This window comes from Oppia nitens, unplaced genomic scaffold, assembly GCF_028296485.1.
Source record: "Oppia nitens isolate AA-2021 unplaced genomic scaffold, nextdenovo-longstitch-racon4-pilon3 scaffold2_pilon_pilon_pilon, whole genome shotgun sequence".
NCBI lineage: Eukaryota > Metazoa > Arthropoda > Arachnida > Sarcoptiformes > Oppiidae > Oppia > Oppia nitens.
In genome coordinates, this window is record NW_026533210.1 from 3455414 (window position 1) to 3481117 (window position 25704).

The 25704-nt window shown below is 20.2% G+C and overlaps 2 protein-coding genes across 2 annotated transcripts; both read left to right on the forward strand.

The window, feature by feature from the left end:
* The first annotated feature begins 124 nt into the window (after positions 1–124).
* LOC128955624 (peroxidase-like) lies at positions 125–9113 on the forward strand. Its single transcript, XM_054301298.1, has 9 exons — positions 125–297; positions 1274–1477; positions 1566–1783; positions 1849–2022; positions 5058–5234; positions 5425–5526; positions 7703–8161; positions 8239–8887; positions 9020–9113. Exons 1-9 carry the CDS (start codon positions 125–127, stop codon positions 9111–9113), a joined length of 2250 nt encoding a protein of 749 aa, XP_054157273.1.
* Positions 9114–12389: 3276 nt separating this feature from the next.
* On the forward strand, positions 12390–20535 carry LOC128955626 (G-protein coupled receptor 83-like). Its single transcript, XM_054301299.1, has 3 exons — positions 12390–12745; positions 16875–17270; positions 20094–20535. Exons 1-3 carry the CDS (start codon positions 12390–12392, stop codon positions 20533–20535), a joined length of 1194 nt encoding a protein of 397 aa, XP_054157274.1.
* Positions 20536–25704: the final 5169 nt, after the last annotated feature.

A 25704-nucleotide genomic window follows, 5' to 3' on the forward strand; every position in this document is an offset into this window, starting at 1 on the left:
TTATTATTAATATAATTATTTAAATTTATTCAACAGTGTATTTAACATAATAGTGAGAATATGGATAATATTTACGTTTAAGAATATATTAATAAACGGACAGTTATTCCTGACGGACAGTCCAATGTCAGCCAATGCGGTAACATATCTGCCATTGGAAAGCAAAGACTCGTATGGATACCAACAGTCCTCAGAGTGCGCCCTAATATTGCAGAGGACTTACGCTGCCGACGGCAAACGTACCAAAAATCACGCCCCTATTTATGGGGGATTTTTTGAGCTTTTTAAAGGCGAAGGGTATGTAATGGCAGTATTAATATTAATATTATTATTATTTTTTTGGTAATTTATTTAAATGAAATATTAGTTGAATTATTGTCAAGAGATTTATTAATGATTATTGAGTTCATTAAATTAATTGAAACATTATATCATATTTTTTATGTACAGTATTTTTGCTATAATTCATAATATAGTTTATGTACTGTACTATGAATTATCATATAGTAGAGTACAATACAGTATATGATTATTAATTTATTTATTTAGGATATTATTGTATATTTTTTATAAATATAAATATAAAAAATAAAATTATTTAAGTTTAGAAATTTATTTTATGAAATTGTTTTTTTTAAATTTAAATTATTTACAAAATCACGAAATTTCAATTTGTTGTTTAGATGTCTCTTATATAAGTTACAAAAAACTAATACTATTATTAAATACAAAGTGTAGGAAATTATAAACATTTATTAATATATGCATTTAGGCCATATATGATATATATATATAAATATATATAAACTCTTATATTTAATAGTTATATATTATTTATTATAAACTTTTTAAATATGAATTTTTTATTATACTGTATTAAACATTTAAAGTAAGTACACTGATACTTAAAATTTAATGTTAGCTAAAATGATTTGATTTTACACATAATGTTAATTTAAAACAACAAATAGCCGGTCATTTATTGCGATAGAGAAAGAAAGAAAGAGAGAGAGAGAGAGAGAGAGAGAGAGAAGACAATTTAATTGCAAATTCAATAATAACACACCCATTATAATGTATATATATATCTTATTTAATATTATAAGAAATTTACTGTATTTACAAAATTAGGCTATTCTTTAATTACATATAAAAACAAAACATTCAGACAATTAATAGACAGTAATAGACAAGTAGTAGACACTTAGTAGTTAATCATTTTTATTTTTCTATTTATTAATATTTTTTTATTTAAATTTGTTAATTATATAAGAAATCTTTACGATGGAGACTACGGGGACAACCAGTACGATGAGGTCTGTATCAGGTATTCTGATGTAAATGCGGTCATCAGGTCAGCCATGAATCGGCTCAACTATAAGCGGCCCAACGGTATCGATAGTCTGGAGCCGGCGCCCGATATGATTGGCGAGACGTCCGAAGTGTCACTACTGGCCACACATATGTTGGCCGATAAGTAATAAAACTAATTTTACAAAAAAAATAGTGAAAAGTTTTCGTGAATTAATTAACAAAAAATAAATTAAATAACAAATACTCCATAGATTTGATTTAACTCACGACGAGATACTAAACGGTTTGCCACTAATAGATATGTCGCGAACCATATACTGGAATCACTGTCCACTTCATGTAAAACCAATTCCCTGTGCTATTAGCCGATACCGGACTTATACGGCTCACTGTAATAATCTAAAGAACCCGAGTTGGGGCGCATCCAACACACCGTTTGTCCGATATTTACCGCCCGTCTATGCCGACGGTATTGACTATTGTTATAATAAAACTTTAGTATTAAGTGTGTCTATAATTTTTTGTTGTTGGTAGGTATTGAAGCCGATCGTATCAGTGTTATAAAAGGGGCCAAATTGCCAAACCCGCGACTGGTGTCGGCCGTAGTCCATAAAGATCATGACCAGCCGTCGCCCGAACTAACCATTCTAATCATGAGTTGGGGCCAATTCATCGACCACGACGTTGCACTGGCGGCACCTCCTAGAAGTGAGTTATCATTTTTATTTTATTTTATTAATAATAATACAGTACTAATCAATAATAAATACTATACATTACTTTCATATTTTTATTTTATAATATTTATAAAAAATACAGTAAATAATTACTATATTTTTTTATAAAGTTATTATTCGATATTGAATCGATAATCTTAAATAATTTTAGATCTTTAATAGCTATTATTTGACAATTTAAACTATATATTTAATAATATTAAATATATTTTCCATTAATTTATTTAACATTATAACTTATAATTTATAAGTTATTTTGAAAAAAATCGTAATAATGTACTTAACAAATATAATTAAATTAACTATAATTTTTTTTAAAAAAAATTGTAGCAAAATATTTTAGTTTAATTTAATTATAATTTTTAAAAAATTATTTTTTTATTAAATTATTTTTATAATCTTTATGCATTCTAAACAATTTTTTATTTTATTATTCATATTAATTATTAAAAAAATTAATTTTTAATAGTTTAGAATATTTAATTTAATTAATATTATTTTTATTATAATACTTTAGTGATAAAATATACTGTTTTCATTATTTAAAAATTAATTGTTTAAAAAATGTATGAAAAATAGTTAGATAAAAAAATAATAATAACATATATAGTAAATATAATTAATATCAAAAAATTGATAAATATTTTAATAGACTAATTTATTAATTTAGTATTTAGTATAAAAATACACACATAATAAAATTTTATGATTTTGTATATTTTTGCAAATTGCAAAGCATTTTTAATTTAAAATATTTGTAAATTTATTTTAATTGAATTTTCAGACTAAATATTTTTTAGTCTACTATTTTTTATAAATTCTGCTTATTATTTATTAAATAAAACTAAAATATTAAAATAACTGATTTTTAATAATATATAAAATTTTTAGTATTATTATTATTATTATTATTAAATTACATTGATATAAAATTTTCTACATTATTAAACTTAAAATAATTTTTATACTTAACCTTTATTTAGTTATCAAATATTTTATGTCTCACTACTATAAAGTCGACTATTTTTACAAACAATGATAAAAAATTATTATTTAAAATACTAAATATTATATAAAATTAATTAAAAAATGTTGTAGGTAGTTTCGGGAGTTACAAATAAATATTTTATCAAAATAAACATTATAGATCATTATAGTAGAGCTTAAGCAACTTTCCCATAGAGGGAAGTTCCCTAATAAAATCCCTCTAATTTTCCTTGAAAAATATGGAAAATAATATATTTTCTCTCCCATCTTTAGAAAGGAAAAATATATTTAAATTATTACAATAAATAGTATTAAAACCTAAATAATTTTTAAAATAAAATTCATTGAAATATTACAAATTAGATTACAACTCAATAAAAATTGTGATACTATTTATCATCACTACTTAAAATACAGTTTAATATAACATTTGTTTTTTCAAATATCATAATAAAATGTGTTGTTTAGAGTTCAATAAGTAGTAGAACAAGGAAATAGATTCCTTGGGAATTCCCAGTGAATATAAGGAACTTTTGGAAATTAAAAACGAGAGAGAATTTAATCGAAACATACATTACAGTAAATTAAAGTTAAATATTATAATAATAGATTTTTAAAAATTAAATATATGTTATAATTTATAATTTTATAAATAAGAATAAATTATATTATTTAAATATGTAGTTATATTATAATAAAAATACTAACTTAAAATTGAGTTTTAAAAAATAATTTGAGTTTTAGAAATAAATCATTAATAACAGCATACTGTAAATGTATATAATAATAAAACAATATTATATTACATTATAATTTCTAAATTATTATAAGAATATTTTTTTAAATTTGCATATTTTATATTTTAAAATAATATAAATTTATTTACTATATATAATATTATAAAGAATTTGTTTTTATACTTTTATTTTAATTTATTATATTGTATTTATTACTATTACAATTATTACGATTATAGTAAACATTATAATATAATATAATATAAAAACAAATTGTTTACACATTAAACATAAAATTCAAATTCTTAGAATTTTTTACCATTTCATTAATTTTATTATCATTTTATTTTTTAAAAAAAAGTAAACATTAAGTTATTTTTTTAAAAAAAATAGACAATAAAATTACATGCATTAGTATATTACTAGAATTTACTTATAATATAAATATTGTAATATAATATTACATTATAAATAATATATTTAATATTAGTTCAATGTTATTTATAATAGTATTATTTTATTAACTTATATTGCTAAGCTTTCAAATAAATTCTTATTTATTATAAATATTATAATAACAAATATTAACATTACAATATAAAAATAAATAAATATTAAACTACTATAATTTTAATACAATATAATATTGTTGATCAATATATTGTATTTATTTTGATACAAAATAACAGCAAATACACAGTAATCCTAAAGCTTTTATTAATAATTAACTTATACTATACTAAGCATATAATATAAGGTATGTTGAATATAATATGCAATTTGACTACTAATTCAAATGACTGTGTAATTTATAAGAAATTGAATAAAAATAATTTAAATATATATACATTGTATTAATTTCTCTAATCAAAAGTTAATTTTACCAAATAATCTAATTTGTATCTAATTATTCAAGATTATATTATTTGATCAATAATGTAATTTATTATTAATACTGTATTATTGTATTTACTAGTATATCGCTGTAATATATACTATAGCTGTTATATTTTTGTATATATAGTTTATAATATATAATGTATATAAACTTTAGATACATTATAATAAAAATATATCAATGCATTTATGCTACTGTATATAAATATAATCATTAAATCTAAAATATATTACAAAATTTATTATTAATTATTGAATATAAATGTTTAATTATTACTTTTTTAAAAAAAAAATTATTAATCAAATTATTTTTGAAAACATATAATCTTATAAAAAATGTAAATTTATTATTTAATAAAAAAACATAAAATATTTGCATCGCTAGTGTTTCCCGACGGCAAAGAAGCCGATTTTGATTGCTGTAAAATGCCTGTCAATGAGAGACACCCGCTGTGCAAACCGTTTGAATTAGCCGACGACGACCCGCTCTATGGAGAGGTCGGCCAAAAATGTCACGATTTTAAACGATCGGTTGCCGGCCATCGACCCAACTGTGCATTAGGTAATTGTAATATTTTTTTATATTGTTTTGTTGGTAATTCATTGTTATATATTTTGTTTGTTTGTTTGCTTTTTGTTTTTTGTTGACATAAAACAATGTTTTTATGATTTCATTAATATTATATGACATATTCATCCATTATAATTATACCATTTTTTTGTTGTTGTCCCCCTTTTTATTTGCCTAACAGGTCCACGGGTACATGTAAACACACTGACCGCCCCCATTGATGCCAATTTTGTTTACGGCTCAACTGAGGCCGTGGCTCTCAGGCTCAGGGCTTTCAAAGGAGGTTAGTGTCAAAAATTTATTTAACTATAAATATGATAGTATAGTGATATTACTTTATATATGTATAATATTTATTTATATACATATCCAATAATCTACGTTTGAAAAATATTTTATATTTTTTTTATCAATTACTGGATATTTTCTACTATTAATTAGTATTATATAATTTTTTGTTTAATTTCTATTTCTAAAGCATTGATAAATCAATTAATTTAATCAATAAATTAATGAAATGTCTTATTTGTTTTGTTGTTGTTTCTGTGTATTTGAAGCACTCAAAGAATTTAATTAAAATAATAGATATATATATATATTTATATATTTCCCGAGCAAATAAAATCAATGATTTATTGCTAAACAAATTTTTAAGCAAATAATAATAATAATAATAATATGTTATTTTGATTTATCTATAATTTTATATATAAATATATTTTTATTTTACTGGGAAATTTAGTTTAAAAATAAATTTTTAAAATATACTACTTATATTTATTATTAAGTTCAATAATCATCATATTAATGATAATAATAATAATAATAATGATAATAATGATTATGATGTTCAAATGATCATTTCTATCATCAAAGTGTAAAAATTGCTATAAAAATTAATGATCATATTATATATATATATATAAATATATAGTATATTTAGCCATAAAAAGATACCGCTTTTTTATACCCTATAAATATTGAAGCGGTAAACATAAATAAAACTGTGCGGTATCTATGACTTAATGTTATTTATAAGTAATTTTTATGATAAAAATATAAGACAAATTAGATTTTTGTAAATATTTAAAACAGTTTTTCATTTTCATATATACAGTATATAACTATACTGTATATATATTTACTAAATTAACACAAATATTACAAAAAGTGTTTTATAAAAAAATAAATATAAATTAAACATTTTTCAATATAATTATTTATTATAATTAAATTTTAAAAATTCATAGTATATTGCAATTTAGAAAATACAATAAGCAATTAAAACATGGTCAATAAGCACATTATAATAAAATTGTATGCAAACAAAATATAAATAACATATATGTACAGTAGCATTATCTAGGTTACATTATTTTTTTAATGATATTTTTCCTATTACTATTATTTTATGAGATATATTTTTTTTTGTAAATTTCATTTTACACAATGATAGACAATGTTAATATTACTGAAATATTTAATATATGATTCATAAATTATTATATACAATAGCATACAGTAATACAATTTAATATTAAACAAATGGATTTGAATTTTTATTTTTTTAAATTTTGTATTTCATAATGAAAAATATGATTGATTTACATATTAATGTTATTTCAAAAAATAAAATAAATTCACTTCATATATGTATTAATATGTTAAAATAAAGTGTATAAAAAATATTTATATATATCATCCATTACCTCATATTAAAGATATGCTACTGTATTGTATGATAATGAAGCGCATATCATCGCAAACAACACTAAATATTATATATCATATTATAATTTTGTTGTTGTATATCTAAACTTCATAATATTTTTTTAATAAAAATATATATATAAAAAAATTATAATGGATATTATGTTTGCATATTTAACTTGCAAACATTAATTTATAGACATCCTACAAAAATAATATACATATAAATATATTTTTTAAGGAGTAAAAAATATATTTATTTATTATAAGATAGTTAAAAGCATAATTCATATATTGATATAATTGTATGTACACACTATAACTCATAACTATATACCGATATATAATAAAAATTTCAAGATATATATATATATATATATTATATATATATATATATATTGTCTAATTTCCTGACAGACAGCCAATTCCCAGACCTTATGACCGAAAAAATCAATGTTATAATAAATAATGATAAGTATAGTCATTGAAAAAAAGAAAATACAACTAAAATAATGACAACAGAGAAACAACAACAACTTATATCTATAAAAATAAATATATTTTACTAATTCTACTAATATTTCTTAAACAAACATAAAACACACACAAAATGTATTTCAACGATAAAAATATTATATATAAATTTATATATTAAGTACTGTATAGAGTATATAGAAAAAGTATAAAAAAGTAAAAATATTAAATAAATAACGATTTTTTATGTGAAACCCGACGCCAATATCAATCAGGTCTGATGCGAGTCTGGGATCGTTTCCGTGAATACGGTCTGAAACCATTGTTACCGCCGGAAACCGAAAACCCTGAGCTGGACTGTGCCGGTCGTCCTCGACATCTGTTCTGTTTCATTGCCGGAGACGTTAGGGTTAACGAACAAATTCATTTGACAGTATTGCACACCTTCTACGTCCGCGACCACAACCGTATAGCCGTACAGTTGGCCAAAATGAACCCTCACTGGGACGACGAAAAAATATATCAGGAAACCAGACATATTGTGGCCGCTTCGGTACAACACATCACTCTTAACGAATTATTGCCGCTACTGATTGGCGAAGAGTTGGTCCATCGGTACAATCTGACCGAAGAAAAGGATGGCTACTGGAATGGCTACGATCCTAACGTTCATACGGCACCGGCACAGGGATTCACTACCGCTGCCTTCCGATTTGGACACACCTTTATTCAAGGTATTTAAATATCTAAATCATATTAACAAAAAAAAAATTACAATTAACTGACACATCGTTTGGGTGATGAATGACAGGACTTGTCAGACGTTACAACAAATATCACGAGTTTCTCGGCGACCATCATCTGAGACATCTACTGAAACAACCGTTTATTGTCTACGAACCGGGAAAGCTGGACGAACTGGCGTTGGGTATGATCAACACACCGGCCCAGGACTACGACCCGTTCATTACTGTGGAAGTGTCCGGACATCTCTTTCAAGGACCCGATGGAAAGGTTGGTATGGATTTGCCAGCAATCAATTTGGCCCGTGCCCGGGAACAAGGCGTTCCTGGTTATAATATATACCGCGAGTGGTGTGGCCTACCGCGGGCCGAAACATTTGACGATCTGGAGCCGTGGCTCAACAACGACACTGCCTTTCATTACTCGAAACTCTACGCACATCCGGACGACATTGATCTGTGGAGCGGCGGTATATCTGAGCGCCGATTGCCCGGCGCTATGATTGGACCCACTTTTGCCTGTATTGTTGCCCGAAATTTTGCAAACATCAGACGCGGCGATCGATTCTGGTTTGAAAACTCCGGGTTTCCGTCGGCCTTCACACCGGAACAGTTGCATCAGATCAAGAAGTATACTCAGGCAAAGATTATCTGCGAAAACGGCGACGATATACCAAACATTCAGATGTGGGTTCTTCGCAAAGCACATCCTATTTTGTATGTCTAACACTTTTATACAATACAATATAAATTATGACATACCTGTCCTTTTGTTTGTTTATTTGTTTTTTAATTTGTCGATTGATATATGATTTTTAATTGTTTTTAAATAATTTTCATTGTTGTTAGCAATCCGAGGGTCAGGTGCGAGGATCTGCCCGATATAGACCTGAGCTATTGGCAGGAAGACTCCATCAATGGTGGCTATCCATTGAAAAAGTGATAAAATAAATAAATAATAATAATAATAATTTTCTAACTAATAATTTTGAGTGACAGTCATTAAACAACCAAAATCTGTGTCTAAGTCTTAATATTTTTTTCAAATAATTTTTTTCTAACAATTCTTAATAATTACTTTATTTTATAAATGATTTTTTTAAAAAACAAATAAATATTTAAGAAATAGTTAACTAATAAATTTAACATTTTATACAACAAAAAATTAATTATCAAATTAGAATCTGTTTAATTGAAATAATGTAATAAAATAAAAGATATTTTTATGATAATTAATGTCATATGTTTTTAATGATAATTTTATTTTATTTTTTTTTTGATTTTTATTTCGTTGAAATAGTTCAACAATTTATTTAATATAAAAACAATAATAATTTAATATAAAATAATTTATAAAAATATGTGTGAAAATGTAAGAATTTTTATCTTGAATATTATTACTAAAATGAAATGTTATAGATTATATTTTTTCATATTTAATATAAAATATTTAATATTTTTAATGTTATATACAATATAAATAATTTAATATATTTATATATACAATATAGTATATAAACTATATATATATATATATATATATATATATATATTTAAAAAATAGTGTTGATTTTGAAACCCAATACTTTTTATTATTATATTGTAGTAAAAAAATTAATGGTAATACACATACACTATATGAATATTTTGGATAAATTTTATATAACTTATATAAAAATATATTTTATGTACATAAATATAAAATATATGCACCTAATATCTTTAAGTTTGAAAATAATTCTATGATTTTTTATAGTGGAAATTTTTTTTTATATGATATATGCAAAATAAATGATATTAGTTGTGATAAAATACAGTAACACTAAATTGAAAAATAGTTTTTAGTTTTTATTAGATTTTTATATTTTGTTATTTAAATGATTGAATTTCAATTGCTTACTAAACTATTAATAATTCATATTACAGTATTACTGTATTACTAACACATTAATAGATAAATAAATCTAAAATATTAACAATATTTTTTTAATACAAATAGATTTTATTCTGAAAAATATTTATATTTTATTATTTGTCAATTTATTATATATATAACTTTCAATAATAATAATCACATTTTATATATTGGTCAAATATACTGTTATATATATATAAATATTTTTTTCAAAATATATTCAAAAAGTATTACTAAATTTACAGTATTTGCTTTTTAAAAATTGTTACAAAAAAAATATTAAATCTGAAACAGTGTTTAAATTTTCAACATAAGTCTATTATGAAATATAAGTATTAATTTATATTTTATGTTATATTTTATATACTGTATAAATTAAATTAAATAAGTTATAGTAATTATTTGGTTATATGAACCATAAATACAGAGATAATAAACCATACGATGACTTATAAGGGATATTAAGGGATAATATTAAATATATGAAAACAGATAATATATATTCAATGATAATTTTCTAATATTATTAATAATTTTTTTTATTTAAAAAAAATTATATTCAAAATTATGATATTAAAAACACTATTTGTTTACCCTTTTTTCAATTTTACTAAACAATTGATTATAAAATACAATATAAATACATTGATATCAATCTTTTTATGAATTTTTGTGAAAATTCATTAATAATATTATCAATACTATTAAATGCTATGACAGATATTTATGTAATAATAATAATAATAATAATAATAATATGAGATCTTTGTTAACTCTGTTCAAAAGTAAGTGATTGACAATAAATAATTATTAATTGATTTAATTGATAGTTAGTGTGAAAGCACCGGTAGGTCTAAGAAAATAAATTGTTTGCTTTTGCTTATGAATAGTAGGATTCTCTTATAAATATATCAATCATGTAATATATATGCCTATTATAATGACTACGGGTAGCCGCAAAATAAATCAAATAAAGTTATTTTTATACTAGACATTACATTACATTAAAATTTTTTATTTATAGTATTATAATAGTAATAAGATTATAGTAGCTATAGTTTATACAGTAAATACAGTATATATAAATAAATATCAATTTTGTCCATTATTTGATGTATTTGTGTTATTTATTGTGAACTCAATTAACAAAATAATTATTAATATTATAGATTATATTCTATATATATATATATATATGTGTGTGTGTGTGTGTGTATTATATAAAACTTATTAATAAAAACCGTTTTAAAATGTAATACTCAGGTGTATTACTTGATAATATTTTTTTTTAAAACTATAATTTTATGAGTTTGATTACACTAATATTTACTATAAATCATTAAATTAATGAAAAATACTAATAAAAGCGGCAAATATTATATATAATTGTACTGTAGATTGAATATCAAATAAAACTTTGATGTCAACTGGTTTGCACTAAACGGATATATGGATAGACTCTGTTTGGAGTTAACCCAGTAATAGAAAAGCGCATGAATTTTGAGACAACAAAAATCTTATGACTGTATATATACTATATATGTATAGATTATATATATATATATTTATATACCATTAATATTGTATGTACTGTATAATATACACTGTGTAGTATCTGACAATACCTAACATATATAGTATATATATATATATATATATATATATATATATATTTATATATTGACTTTACTTTTAGTCGACAAATATAAGTGACTGAGTGTAGACTTTCGCACAGATTTTATTATGAGATATATATTTATAAAATTTAGATAAAATCTTATTATTAAAATTATAATATTTGTAACTTATTTGTAATAATTTTGTTCAAAATAAATATTTTATTTTAAAAGTTTGTATGAATCATTTTTGTTGTTGTAAATATTTATTATTATTTTTTTGTGACCATCTATTTATCAAAAATTATGTTTTTGACAATTTAAAAATATATTTATTACGAATTATTATTAATTATAATATAATGTATTTTTGTATAAATATTAAACCATCCATCAGTCTATCTACTGATATCAGACAACAATAACAGTTTGTAGACATTAAAAGTGCATAAATATTAATAAATTATAATTTTAATTAAGTTTCATAACTTCTAATAAGGAAAGTGTAGTTCATATTTAAGACTAAACAATAGAAAATTAAAGTTTTATAAAATAATAATAATAATAATGGGTTTTATTTTATTTAATAAAGTTGTCAACATTTCATTATCATAAATAATAAACATAATTGATAATAAATCAATATCACCTATAATTTATATGTAATAATAATAATAATATCAATAATATGAATAACTCGACTGATCTTTCACTGAATGATTTGCTGGAAGACGGCCTAAATATCGGTGACATCGATGGCAACAATATCTGGGAAAAGGATCTCTGGAAGAATATTACGATTATAACCATCTATTCATTGATTTTTGTTGTCTCACTTTTGGGCAACTCTTTAGTTATTTATGTGATAGTATCGAAACGTCGGATGAGGACAGTTACCTATTGGTATATTGTCAATCTGACTGTAGCCGATCTACTAATCACCATGATCAATTTGCCATTCAATACGGCCAGGATCATTTTGGAAAACTGGCCGTTCGGACAGTTTATGTGCCAATTTGTGCCATTCATACAAGTTTGCTCAGTGTAAGTTTAATTTTGTTGTTGAAAAATTTAATTATATAAATTAGATATATTATATATATATATAATTATTATAATTAAGATGCATTATGTAATTTCAAAAAAAATATTTTTTTTAACAAAATTATTTAAAAAACTAACAGTTAATAATATTAATTGCAATTTTATTTATTCAGTTAATATATATATTTTGTTCATAATTATTAATAAATTTATATGCAAATTTATTAAAATTTATTTAAACATTATATAAGTTTTATTTAATTATAACTAATGCAATGGTTTTTTCAAATTCCTGTTATTAGTTTAAATATTGTATATTTATTTAATAATATTTAATTGATTATATATATATATTTCACAAACTAAAGTATGATATTTGACGTATAATTTTTACATATAATTTATAATATTATTTTTATAATAATTAGTTTGAAAATTAAAAAACATTGTCAGTAATAATATAACCATATATTGAAAACATATTATGACACCCAAAGCTACTATAAATTAACATTTAGATATTGAATATTATTATAATTTGCATAGTAATCTTTAATTATGAAAATATTTATACCATAATTATTCTAAATTTATAATAATTAAAAAAAAATATTTTAAAATATACAAACATATTGTGTTTTGTATTATAAATACAGTAAAACAAAATCAACTCTTAAGTTATCTAAAATAATTACTAATAAAATATTATATATTATATATATTGTTTGTTTATTTTTCATAATTAAATTATAAACGATATAAATTTAGAAATTAGATTATAATATATATTTAAATTATTAATTAGATGGCCATATAAGTTGATTTTTCATTAATTTATATTTAATACAATTATTGTAATATTCATTTTTGCTTAAATAAACAGATACTATATAAAGTATATCATATATTAATTAGAATAGAATTTAATTATTTTTTTATTGTACTATAATAATAATAATATAATTAATATGTAGATTATGTTAAATATGTTTTACACAAAAAGTAAAACAACTTATGTAAAATTGTGATAAGCAAATTGTTTGCTTATTTAAAATTAAAATAACATAAAAATTATTATGTAAACTTTATAGTTAATTGTCTCATTATTTGAAATATATATACAGTTTATAGTATACTATCAATTGGGAATTGTTTCTAAATAAAAATAATTTTTATCTATTAATCTTATTAATTTATTTTAATTCAAGTAATACAAGTAAATATTTTTAATAAATTTTATGTTAAATAAAATATAAGCATAATAATTATATTATTATTGTTTACTTTTGTTTATTGACTATAAATCTTATCATTTTTAATAAGCAAACAATTGAATTAAATGTCATTATTATTAAATTTAGTTTTATTTTAAATATTGACTAAATTTTAGTATTTCACAAAAAAAATATTTTTAGTTGTAAAAGACAACAACGCATATGTTCTATAAAATGATAATAAAAATTTAAATTTTAAAGAAATGAATTTCTGAAAGCAATTTATTTATTATATATATATATAATATAAATTTTAAATGATTTTTAAATTTAATATCAATAAATTGTTTCCGTATAAACAATATTAAAATTTCCATCATATTTATAAAATTGAAATTTAATACTTAAATATATATATTTATTTATGAATAACAAATTTAATCTAGTAAGAAAGTAAAATAATATTTATAAAATTTTACAAAAATTTTATATATTATATTACTATTTTTAGTAATTTATTTAGGTATATAAATTATATTGTATATCAATAAAAATTTTTAAAAATGTTAAGTAAAAAAATATATTAGTATACGTATTATATTATTTATTATAAAAATCATCTTTGTAAAATAATTAAAAATATTTATTATTGAAACAGTAAATACGGTTTATAAATTAATTATTGTTTTAAAAATTTATTTAACACTATTAAAAGTAGTAATATTATATACATACCGTATATGTATTTATTTACTTATAAAAATTTATATTTAGTGATTTTAAAAATAAGCAATGTAACATTTTTTAATTGTAATATAAAAAGATAAATGATTAAAATAAGTGCTATATATTAAAATTTAAACATATTATAAAATAAAATAAAAATAATTTAAACAATAGACTATTGTAGATAATATGATAATTATATTTTCTTTGTTTTTTATTATACAGTAATTTACTATGATGAATATTATACGGTATTTACATAATATACTATTGTTTAATAGATATTTTTTAAATTTATCTTATTTAAATATATTATGTTTATCAATATAATGTAAATATTTATATATGCATGGATTTCTAATAAGTATTCATATACCTATATATATATATATATATTTAAAAAAAATTAATTTTAATTCCCAGTAATGAGAAAAATAAATGTCAATAATTGAAAATCATTATTTAAGTTTATAAGTCATTAAACTATATTATTAACTAAATTATTTTGTAATTGCATAGAGAATAGACTATTGCGAAAAACATGATTATAAAATTTTGGAGTTTTATTTCATATTATATGAAATAGTAATTTAAATAATTAATTATAAACATTAAAACTTATGCTAAAATAATTGAAATATTTGAAGCTTAGCATGTTTTCATATTTATGCATTTATATAAAAATATTAAATTTTGTTTTTACAACTTTCTCTGAGAAAGTTTCTAGAAAATTTATCAGAAATAAATTTCTATAGATATTTAACTTTATTATTATACTATGGGATCCCCATATCTATAGCTATTGCAATACTATATTAATTAGATATAATACTATACATATAATATTATACAGTACTAACAATACCTATATATAAAATAATTATAATTATTTAATAATAATCTGTTTTGTAAAATTTTATTATATATATATATATATCATAGATAAATATAATTTAATTAATTAATTTTTTACATTAATTAATAATTAAAATACTAATAATATTTAAGTATTTTTATATGAAAGCAAACATCAAGACAACAAAATTAACCATGGGGATCCCATAGATAGAAATTTCTTTTAGAAACTTTCTAGAATTTTCTCTATTATTTTATAAATTTTTCTTTTTTTTTGCCAACACTAACATATATTGTAGTATAAATCGGATTCTTTGATTTTTAAAAATAATTATTTGAGATTTTATATCATTTATTTTATTGAATATTAATGTAAAAATAATTAAGTTTCATATATGATATAAGTATAAAATTTAAATTGCACTTCAAATTAAATTTGCATTAATTATCATAAATTATTCAAAATAATCAAATATGACTTATTTAGTATAATTGTACAAAAATAAAATATTCTTTTATCATATATAACTGATTTAATAAAAATAAAATTTGTTTTATTAAAAAATATAAATTTGTAAAAATAATTTTACATCTAATAAAATAATTGAATTTCATTAGTAGTGTATTGATTAATAATTTTTTATACTCTATTAAATAGTTGTTATAATAGTTGCTAAAAAAAGTCAAATAGTTTTTAAAATAGTTATTTAAACTGTATTAAATAGTTGTATATAGTTGCTAAAAAAGCCAAATAGTTATTGAAATAGTTATTTATTTTTTATAAATATTTCAACTGATATATAATTCATTTGTTTTCAGCATATTTACAAAAATGATTTATATAAATAAACTAATTATTTCTATTGTTAAAAAAGTTATATGAGTTAATAACAGTTTACATATTTTATATAATTTATATAACTATTACTTTTTGTTTTTACATATATATATTTGTGCTTAATTTTACAATTTAATGCTTATATTTTTCAAAATAACTGAAATAGTTATTTATAAGTTTTTATAGTTTCTAACACAACAAATAGTTATTTATAGTTATAATAAAATTTCGGAAATAGCGTCCACTGGTCAAGTTAGGTGGATATACTAAGTCCCAGTTATAAGCTTTGAACCGACAAAATAATTTTTTTAGTTGGAAATCAAGACACTATTCATTAGTTAGATATATAAAAATGATTGAAGAATTGATAATATTGGTAATAAACAATACATATAATTATATATAATTAATACTGTATTAATGCAATTGTAATACATGTCTAGACAATAAAATTAGATCATTATTTGATAATATGATATGTTTTTTCATATAACAGTTATGCCTCAACATTAACGATGTGTATCATAGCATTGGACAGACATCAGGCAATCCTCTATCCATTTGGCAAACGACTCAGTCATGTCTTACCTCCGAAAATATCTTTACCGTTGATATGGACGGCCTCTGGAGTGCTATCCTTACCGCACGCCCTGTTCAACCAAGTGGTCGTCTATAGAGAGATTTCGCTAATCAGATGCAGACTCGTGTTGTCCGACAAATACCATTCCCGAGAGGAACAGTACCGCCAATGGCTAACACTATTGACGTTTGTATCGCAATATGTGATCCCACTATCGATAGCAGCCTTTTGTTATTGTAAAATAGCATTTCATATACACAGAAGAGGTATTGTCGGCCATTCAACACCACAACAGGTGGCCAACAATCTCAGGTATAATATAATTATTATTAAGAAATTTGCAGATAATTTAGATTATAATTAAAGAGTAATGTGTTGTTGAGTAGTCGACACTGTTGTTGACAATAATTATTGATTTTTTTATTTTTATGACTTTTAAAATAATGATTATAACCTTTTAATCTTATAATTTTCTAAACTATTAATAGTCTACTATTCTATAATTATTTGTTCAGTTATTTTAGATTTAAAAAAAAAGATTTCTATTCAGTTTTAACTTTAATAACACAGAAAAAATATATTTAGTAAATGCATAGAAAAATCTGAAATTTGATACAACAGTGCCGTCAGATTTTATCGTCAAAATAACTTTTATTTCAGCTTTTAATACTATAGTATAGCTTTTTTTTAAAAAAAACATCTTCAAAAAAAAGGTTTACCTTATTTACCATATAAAACATGTTTACGTGTAATATTGGAGTTTAATCTACTATAAAATAAATTGAAATTGACTGTCAATTGAATTGTGATATAAAAATTTTCATTTTTATTTTCACCATCATAAATTGTTTGTCATATATATATATATATATATATATATATATATATATATATATATATTGATACCGCTTTGAAGTTTTTTTTTTGATTTATTTGAAGTTTTTTTAGACAATGAAATTGATTATATAAATTGATTGTTATAAATTATATACTGTATAATATAAGTTTATATCTGAGCCACTACATTCAGGCTGTATAGACTTATTATAAAAATATATAGTATAAAAACTCTATAATAATAACCTGGACATTGTGTGTGTGTATGTGTATGTGTTTTGTATATATTATATATATAAAAATCTAATTAAATAATATATTTTTATTATGTAATCACTAAAGCAAAATAACACTTTTATTTTTCTACTAATATAGTAAATATTGTGTGGATATATACTGTATTATACAATATATTAATAAATTAAACAAAAATAAAATAAAATAAATATAATTATAATTATAAGCAGACTCAACATGTAGTGTATTACTTGGTCACCCCATTGACGTACATTAATAGATATATTGTGCAAATTTTTGCTATAGCTTATAAAAATATATTAGTAAATCATATTTATAATAATCTATTTATTTTAAAGAGAAATAAATAATATAGTAATTTAATTATAATTGATTGAAGTACTGAAAAATTTGATCACACAATTTTAAATCATATATTGATATTAATGTTTATTACTGTATTATCTTATTTTTTTTATTTGTCATATAAACTAATATTTCTATTAGATTTATAATTTAATTTTTAAATAAAAATTTCCTGCTTAAGGTTTTTATTTAAACAAACTCAATATTTTTTTAAAAAATATTTATAAATAAATATATAAACTTTTTTAATGTGTTTATAAAAAAAACTAGAAATTGATTTTGAAAGAATAATATTTTAGATAAAAATATAATATTATATCTTAAAATAATACTTATTATATTTTACTACTTTCTAAAAATACATATCAATAAAAAATATATATACTTTTTTAAGTATATTTTTAATTATAGGTTTTTCTTTGATTTTATTTTATTATTAGTGTAAACATAAAAAAATATCAATAAGATTCTACAGTTAGTAGACTATTGGATATATTTTTTACTTATACAGTAAAAACTTTACTAAATATAAAGCTTAAGTAAAGTATTGTCCAATATATATATATACAGTACTGTATTTTTATAGATAATATTGATATATCTTTAAACTAGAATAAAAAAGATCAAAAACTATGTCCAAACATTGACTATAAGAAAAAAATACTAATAATGATAATAATAAATTAGACAAAGACTGAGTCAATGAGTGAGTGAATGAGAGAGAGAGAGAGAGAGAGAGAGAGAGAGAGAGAGAGAGAGAGAGAGAGAGAGAGAGAGAGAGAGAGAGAGAGAGTTAATAAAATATTGTATTGATTTTCATATTTATGTAGTGGATATTATTTATTTTATTTATTACTATTTCTATCACTATATATATATATATACTGTACTGTATATGATATGAATGGTATGTTATATTTTGTAATGTTTTATGGGTTTATTAAACAAACAAAAAAAATGCCAAAAAAATAAAAAATACAAAATAAAACTATAAAAAATAGTTGGAAAAAATATTTATTTTTCTCGGGTAAATCAAACTATAAAAATCATTGTTTGCGTCCTCTAAATGGTTGTATAAATATTAAGTATATAAATATAAGTATGATTGCTATGAAGTTGCCATCAAACATAATGATAATGCTTAATTTTTTTTATATTATATTATTCTGGGAATAATTGCATCAATGGTTATGAAAAAAAGTATACAATATTATCTATTATTCTGATTTATTGATTCATCTTAATTGTAAAATATTATTTTTAAAACTATTTATTAATTATATATAAATTAACTTTTAAAATAATTAAAAATTTGATATGTATTTATATATAATATTTATTTTTTTTTTAAAAAAAATACTTTACTAATAGTACTATTATATTTAATAATAATTATATACATTTAGCTAAATGATAATATAGTTGTATTATTAAAAAAGGGGAAATTTGTTTCAATCATATATATTAACCAAAAAAAAAAATTAGAAAAACACTGAAAGAGACATAAAAGACATAAAGACTCATCAGATTTAATAAATTGTTTGTCATTATCATTATGTTTTGGTGTGTTGTTTAATATAGGGATCGCAACAACAAAAAAATTGTGATCACTTTAGACATAATAATAATAATAATAATAATAACTGTACTAATTTAGTCACTAATTCATACATCATTTTACGATTATAATCACAGATTTAACCGCAAAACGATAAAAATGTTGGTTTTAGTGCTATTTGTTTTCGCCTTTTGTTGGCTACCGTTAAACGTCTACCATATAGTGGCCGACTTTGTTACCGACAATCGGTTAACTCATAACTTTTCCCTATTGATTGCCGTACACTGGTTGGCCATGAGCTCCGTTTGCTATAATCCGTTCATCTATAGCGCCCGAAACAGCTATTTTCGCGAAGGTTTCCGAAGTCTGGTCAAAATGATGTGCTGTCGGTTCAATCGGGAGGGCCCGGACTCACCCAATGGTCACAATAACGGCACAAACAGTACCAATACAGCCATTTATCTATCAATCCGACGGACATCATATGCCAACCGCAAGAACTCAGTTATGGTTAACGACAACAATATAAATGTTATGAATAATTCAATTAACAATAAAACCAATGAAAGTGTTATTTAGATATAAATATATATATAAATTGTATTTATTTTTGTTTTTAGATATTTTCATACAATTAGAAATATAAATATATTTGTTGTCTGATTGATGGTGTAATATAATCATTATTGTTATCATTGTTCAACCATTTGATAATATTATGATAATGACAATAATCATTGTGAAATATGATAACATAGTTAAACATAATAATAATAATATTATTATTATATATATTCTAAATATAATAATCATAATATATAACTTACTATAAATAATAAAACAACAATAAAAAACCTAATTTTTATATATATCACATTACTTCTAATATTTATATATTTTATTCAAAATTTTATCAATAAAAATATTTTATTATAAAATTTTATTTTTAAGATTTAAAAATTATTTAATTTACATATCTGATATTAATTAATAGAGTATACACTATATACACATATGTATGTTTGTGTGATATTATGGTAGGTTTTATATAATATGTAAATAATTATTTTTAATATTGAATTAAAATATATTTTAACAATTATATAACTGAATAAATATTATTATTGTTATTATATATAATTTATGTATAAAACAATCGTCCATTTAACCAACAAAATTAACAAAACAATTGTTTAATATCTTTGCCATATAATGATATAAAAATTATTTTAAACAGTAATATAATTTATATTTGAATTAATTATAAAACATGTTAATAAAGTTGTGTAAATTATTAATATTCTGGTCATTATCATTACTAATAAAAATTTTATAAGTATTCATGTAAAAGATTTAATTTTGTAATTATTTGATTATATAAATTTATATGATAATTAGTTTCTTACTAAAAATAACTAAAATCTAATTTATATTACATATTTAAATTGATAGTATATATATATATTAAAATTTTTATTAAATATACAGTAATATGTAATGTAAATATTGTTGAAATTTTCAACAAATGTTATTAAACTTTAATAATTAATATAAAATTATTTTTAATTAAAAATATTTATATTAACACAAATTATATATATAAGTATAATTATAGATTAAGCAATAGTTATTACAATATATATATAATTTAAGTAATTTATTATCGCAAACATAGAGATTGAAAAAATATAAGAATATGTATTTATATTAAATATATTAATGTATTTTATTTTATTTTATTAATATAGTACAATATATGTATAATATTACGATCGTATAATAAATAAGTATAATAGATTATAAATTATATAATTTGTTTTTATAAATAACATGCAATTATCATAATAATCATCAAAATGATACGATAATGTAGTGTACATCACGATAATGAATCACAATTTACTGATACAGTGAATATGTTCAACCATTATATATATCATATTTATATACTATATGTTTGTTTCACTAATGAGTAAATACTGCTATTATATAAATTTATTGAGTTATATATATATATATATATATATATATATATATTATATAACTAATACAGTACTTAATATAAATGTCTAAAAATAATGACAATTTATACAAAATGTTTATCAAAAGTGTTTTAAAATCTTTATAATAAATACTATAATCACATTATTTGTATTATTTTTTTTAATTTGATATTATATTAAATTAAATGAAATTGTTAAAAAATTAACGAAACATTTTTTAAAATAACTGTATTTAAGCGTATATTAAACGTTTAAGATTAATTTATAAATCTAATATTAATATATATATATATTTATATATATGTACGATTAGATTAAGTTATAGAAAATAATATAAATAATTATTTACTGTTATAATAACAATAAATTATTTGTATATTATAAAATAATGATATCAAAACATGCAATTGATATATTATAATGTATTTACTGTACAACGTATTGAGTAAAATATTAATATTTAATAATTCATAGTAAATCTCTACTAAATTATTGTAAAGATATTATTAATAATTATTATAAAATATATTTCTATATTTGTCTAACTATTTACCAGTTTGACTAAATTTATATTAATATATTACATTAATACTGTATATACATTATAATATATAATAATACAATATATTTCTAAAACTTTTCTAGATTTATAATTTATAAATGGGATAAAATTAAGACATAAAAAATTAGATAATTATTAGAAATTTCTATTTATGTGATATCAATGTTAATCTACACTATGTTTCACTAATAAGTATTAAATATTATTATTATTTAATTATTAGTAAAAGTTGACAAAACTATCACGTTTTGCTTCATATTTGCTTTAATTATATTTTTACTTATTATTTGTTATGTTATGCATTCACTAAATAAATATAAATTAAATTATGTAATAAATATTAAAAATAAAAACAACATTTTTGTAATTGACGACTATTTTATCTAATAATTTTTATTTCATATTTTTTTGAACTAAAATTTTATCAAATAATCGATTAAAAAAAATTAACTTACTATATATACTGAATTATTATTAAAATATATGTAATATATTTATAAATATCTTATTTTTTAAATCATAAAAATATATTATTTTTTTTAATAAATTCATTTACATATCGACCTATTTATGGCTGAAATGCAATACTCTATGATTCAGTTTAAGTGATAGCACTGACCATATATTTTATGCATGTGCTTCACAATTGCATTATTAAACAAAACAAAAAATTGTAGCCAAAATCATATATATATATAATTATTTAAAAATACAATTAAGTTTAATATGTACAGTATTATTGTATTCAACATTTTTATAAATGTTATTTTTTCTAATAATATGCGGAAAAACTAAAAGATATTTTTTTCAAATACTAAATAAAAACTTAAGGCAAATGACATATAAAATTATAATCAGCTTTTATAAATAAAAAAAAATACATTAAAAAATTAACATTAAAATAATTTGAGTAATACGAAAATTACAACTACATAATTAATACGTGAGTATTTATCATCACCTAGGTTTATTTATTTATTAATTCAAGTATTATAATTTTATAGTAATTTTAAACAAAAAATAAATAAATACATAGTTAATTCCTGTTAAAATACAAGTTAACATTGCTTTTATGTTACTAACAAATTTTTATTAAAAAATAATTAAAATTATTGTAGTAATAAATAAATATAAATGTATGTATAAATTGATATACAGTATATACCAGTTAAGAATGCTAGAAAGCATTTTCAGAAAAAAACTTGAATAACATTGAAAACCATTAGTTATAGCGGCTATATAATATATAAAAATTTAAAAACTGGTCAAATATACATTATATAAATATTGTCATGTAGAGTATCAATTGACTCGATATGACAAAATAAACAACTATAGTCATGTAGGGTATCAATTGACTAGATATAACAAAATAAATTCAACTATAGTCATGTAGGGTATCAATTGACTAGGTATAACAAAATAAATTCAACTATAGTCATGTAAGGTATCAATTGACTAGGTATAACAAAATAAATTCAACTATAGTCATGTAAGGTATCAATTGACTAGGTATAACAAAATAAATTCAACTTTTGTCATGTGGGGTATCAAATAACTCGGTTTGACAAAATAAACAACTATAGTCATGTAGGGTATCAAATGATTTAGTATAACAAAATAATCATTTATAATTATACTTTTGCCGCTTATACTTATTCTTAATGTTCCCGTAGATATCAAAATTTTAATGCATATTTTTTTACTTTTGTTTTTGATTCTTTATTCAAATCTATAATTAAAAAAAATTCTAAAATTTTTTTATACTTTTGCCGCCATTTTATAAAAATATGCTGAAATATTATATCATATTTTTGATGCTCTTTACAATTCTAAACGTTAAAATTTTTACCTAATTTTTGTTACTTTGGCCGCCATTTTCTTTATGATCCCGAAGAGATATGAAAATTTTAATTCATATTTCTTATGCATGTTTTTGATGCTTTATTCAAATCTATACTTTAAAAAAAATTTCTTAAAATTTTTTTTACTTTGGCCGCCATTTTGTCCATGTTCCCGAAGAAATATCAAAATTTTAATGCAACTTTTCAATACATTATTAGTAGTCCTCTAACCGAATCTGAAGTCAGAATTTCAAAATTCGCAAAAAAATTGCTACACACACACACACACAAAAGGCTCGTATAGATTTCAGAAAACAAAACTTTTCAAGTTTTTTTTGAATATTAATATAATGAATAAGTTTTACAATTATAACAAATTTTAGTAATGATTGTAATTTCTTATATTTTATTCATATATATTTTTTAATAATTAAATTTGATTTTTCTAACTAAACTTATATAAAATAATTACAAGTTATTCAATTCTTTATTTCTGTTATAAAAGTATTGTATTATTATTATTATTATTGTACTAAACATTATAAACTTTATATAATTATTTATTTCTCAATATTATGGAAACAAATAAAAATAAAATTCTAATCATATGTTGTAATCCTATTGTAAGTTAATATCAAAGTATTAGAAAAGTATTATTATAATAATATAAGTTATTTACATAATAAATAAAAGTATTTTATTTAAAAAAAAAAATAATTTATCGATTTTCTAAAACTAATTCATAAATAATTTTGGCACAAATATAAGCAGATTAACTAGATGAAATTTGTGTAAAATTTGAATCATATTTATAATATAAACTAATACATTAAAAATAATATTTTTTACGAATATTTTCATATACAATTTATTTAATATTGAAATTATTTGAAAACCTAATAATAATAATCTAATTAAATTTAAGCTCATTATAAAATTAAATAATAATAAAAAAAATGTATTAAATAAACACAACGGAAAAGTCACTAAACAGGATTATATTACTGTTTTTATATATAATATTATTATTTTAAATATTTTTGTTTAATACTTTGAATTATTAAAATATAAATTTTAAATTACTAATTTTACCAAAAGCTATACAATTTATTTTTAATAATGTATTTATTTTGAAAAGAAAAACATTTTTTTTCTATTAGTTTGGTTTGTTGTTTAATTTAGAAATTTTAATATTGTTAAACAATTATATATTTATTTTATTTATACTTAAAATACTGTAAATAGTTGGATATCTAGTGAAGATAAATACAATATTAAACCAAATAAATTATCAATATAATAAAAATTAGTTTATAAGTGTCTAATTCAAATAAACTAT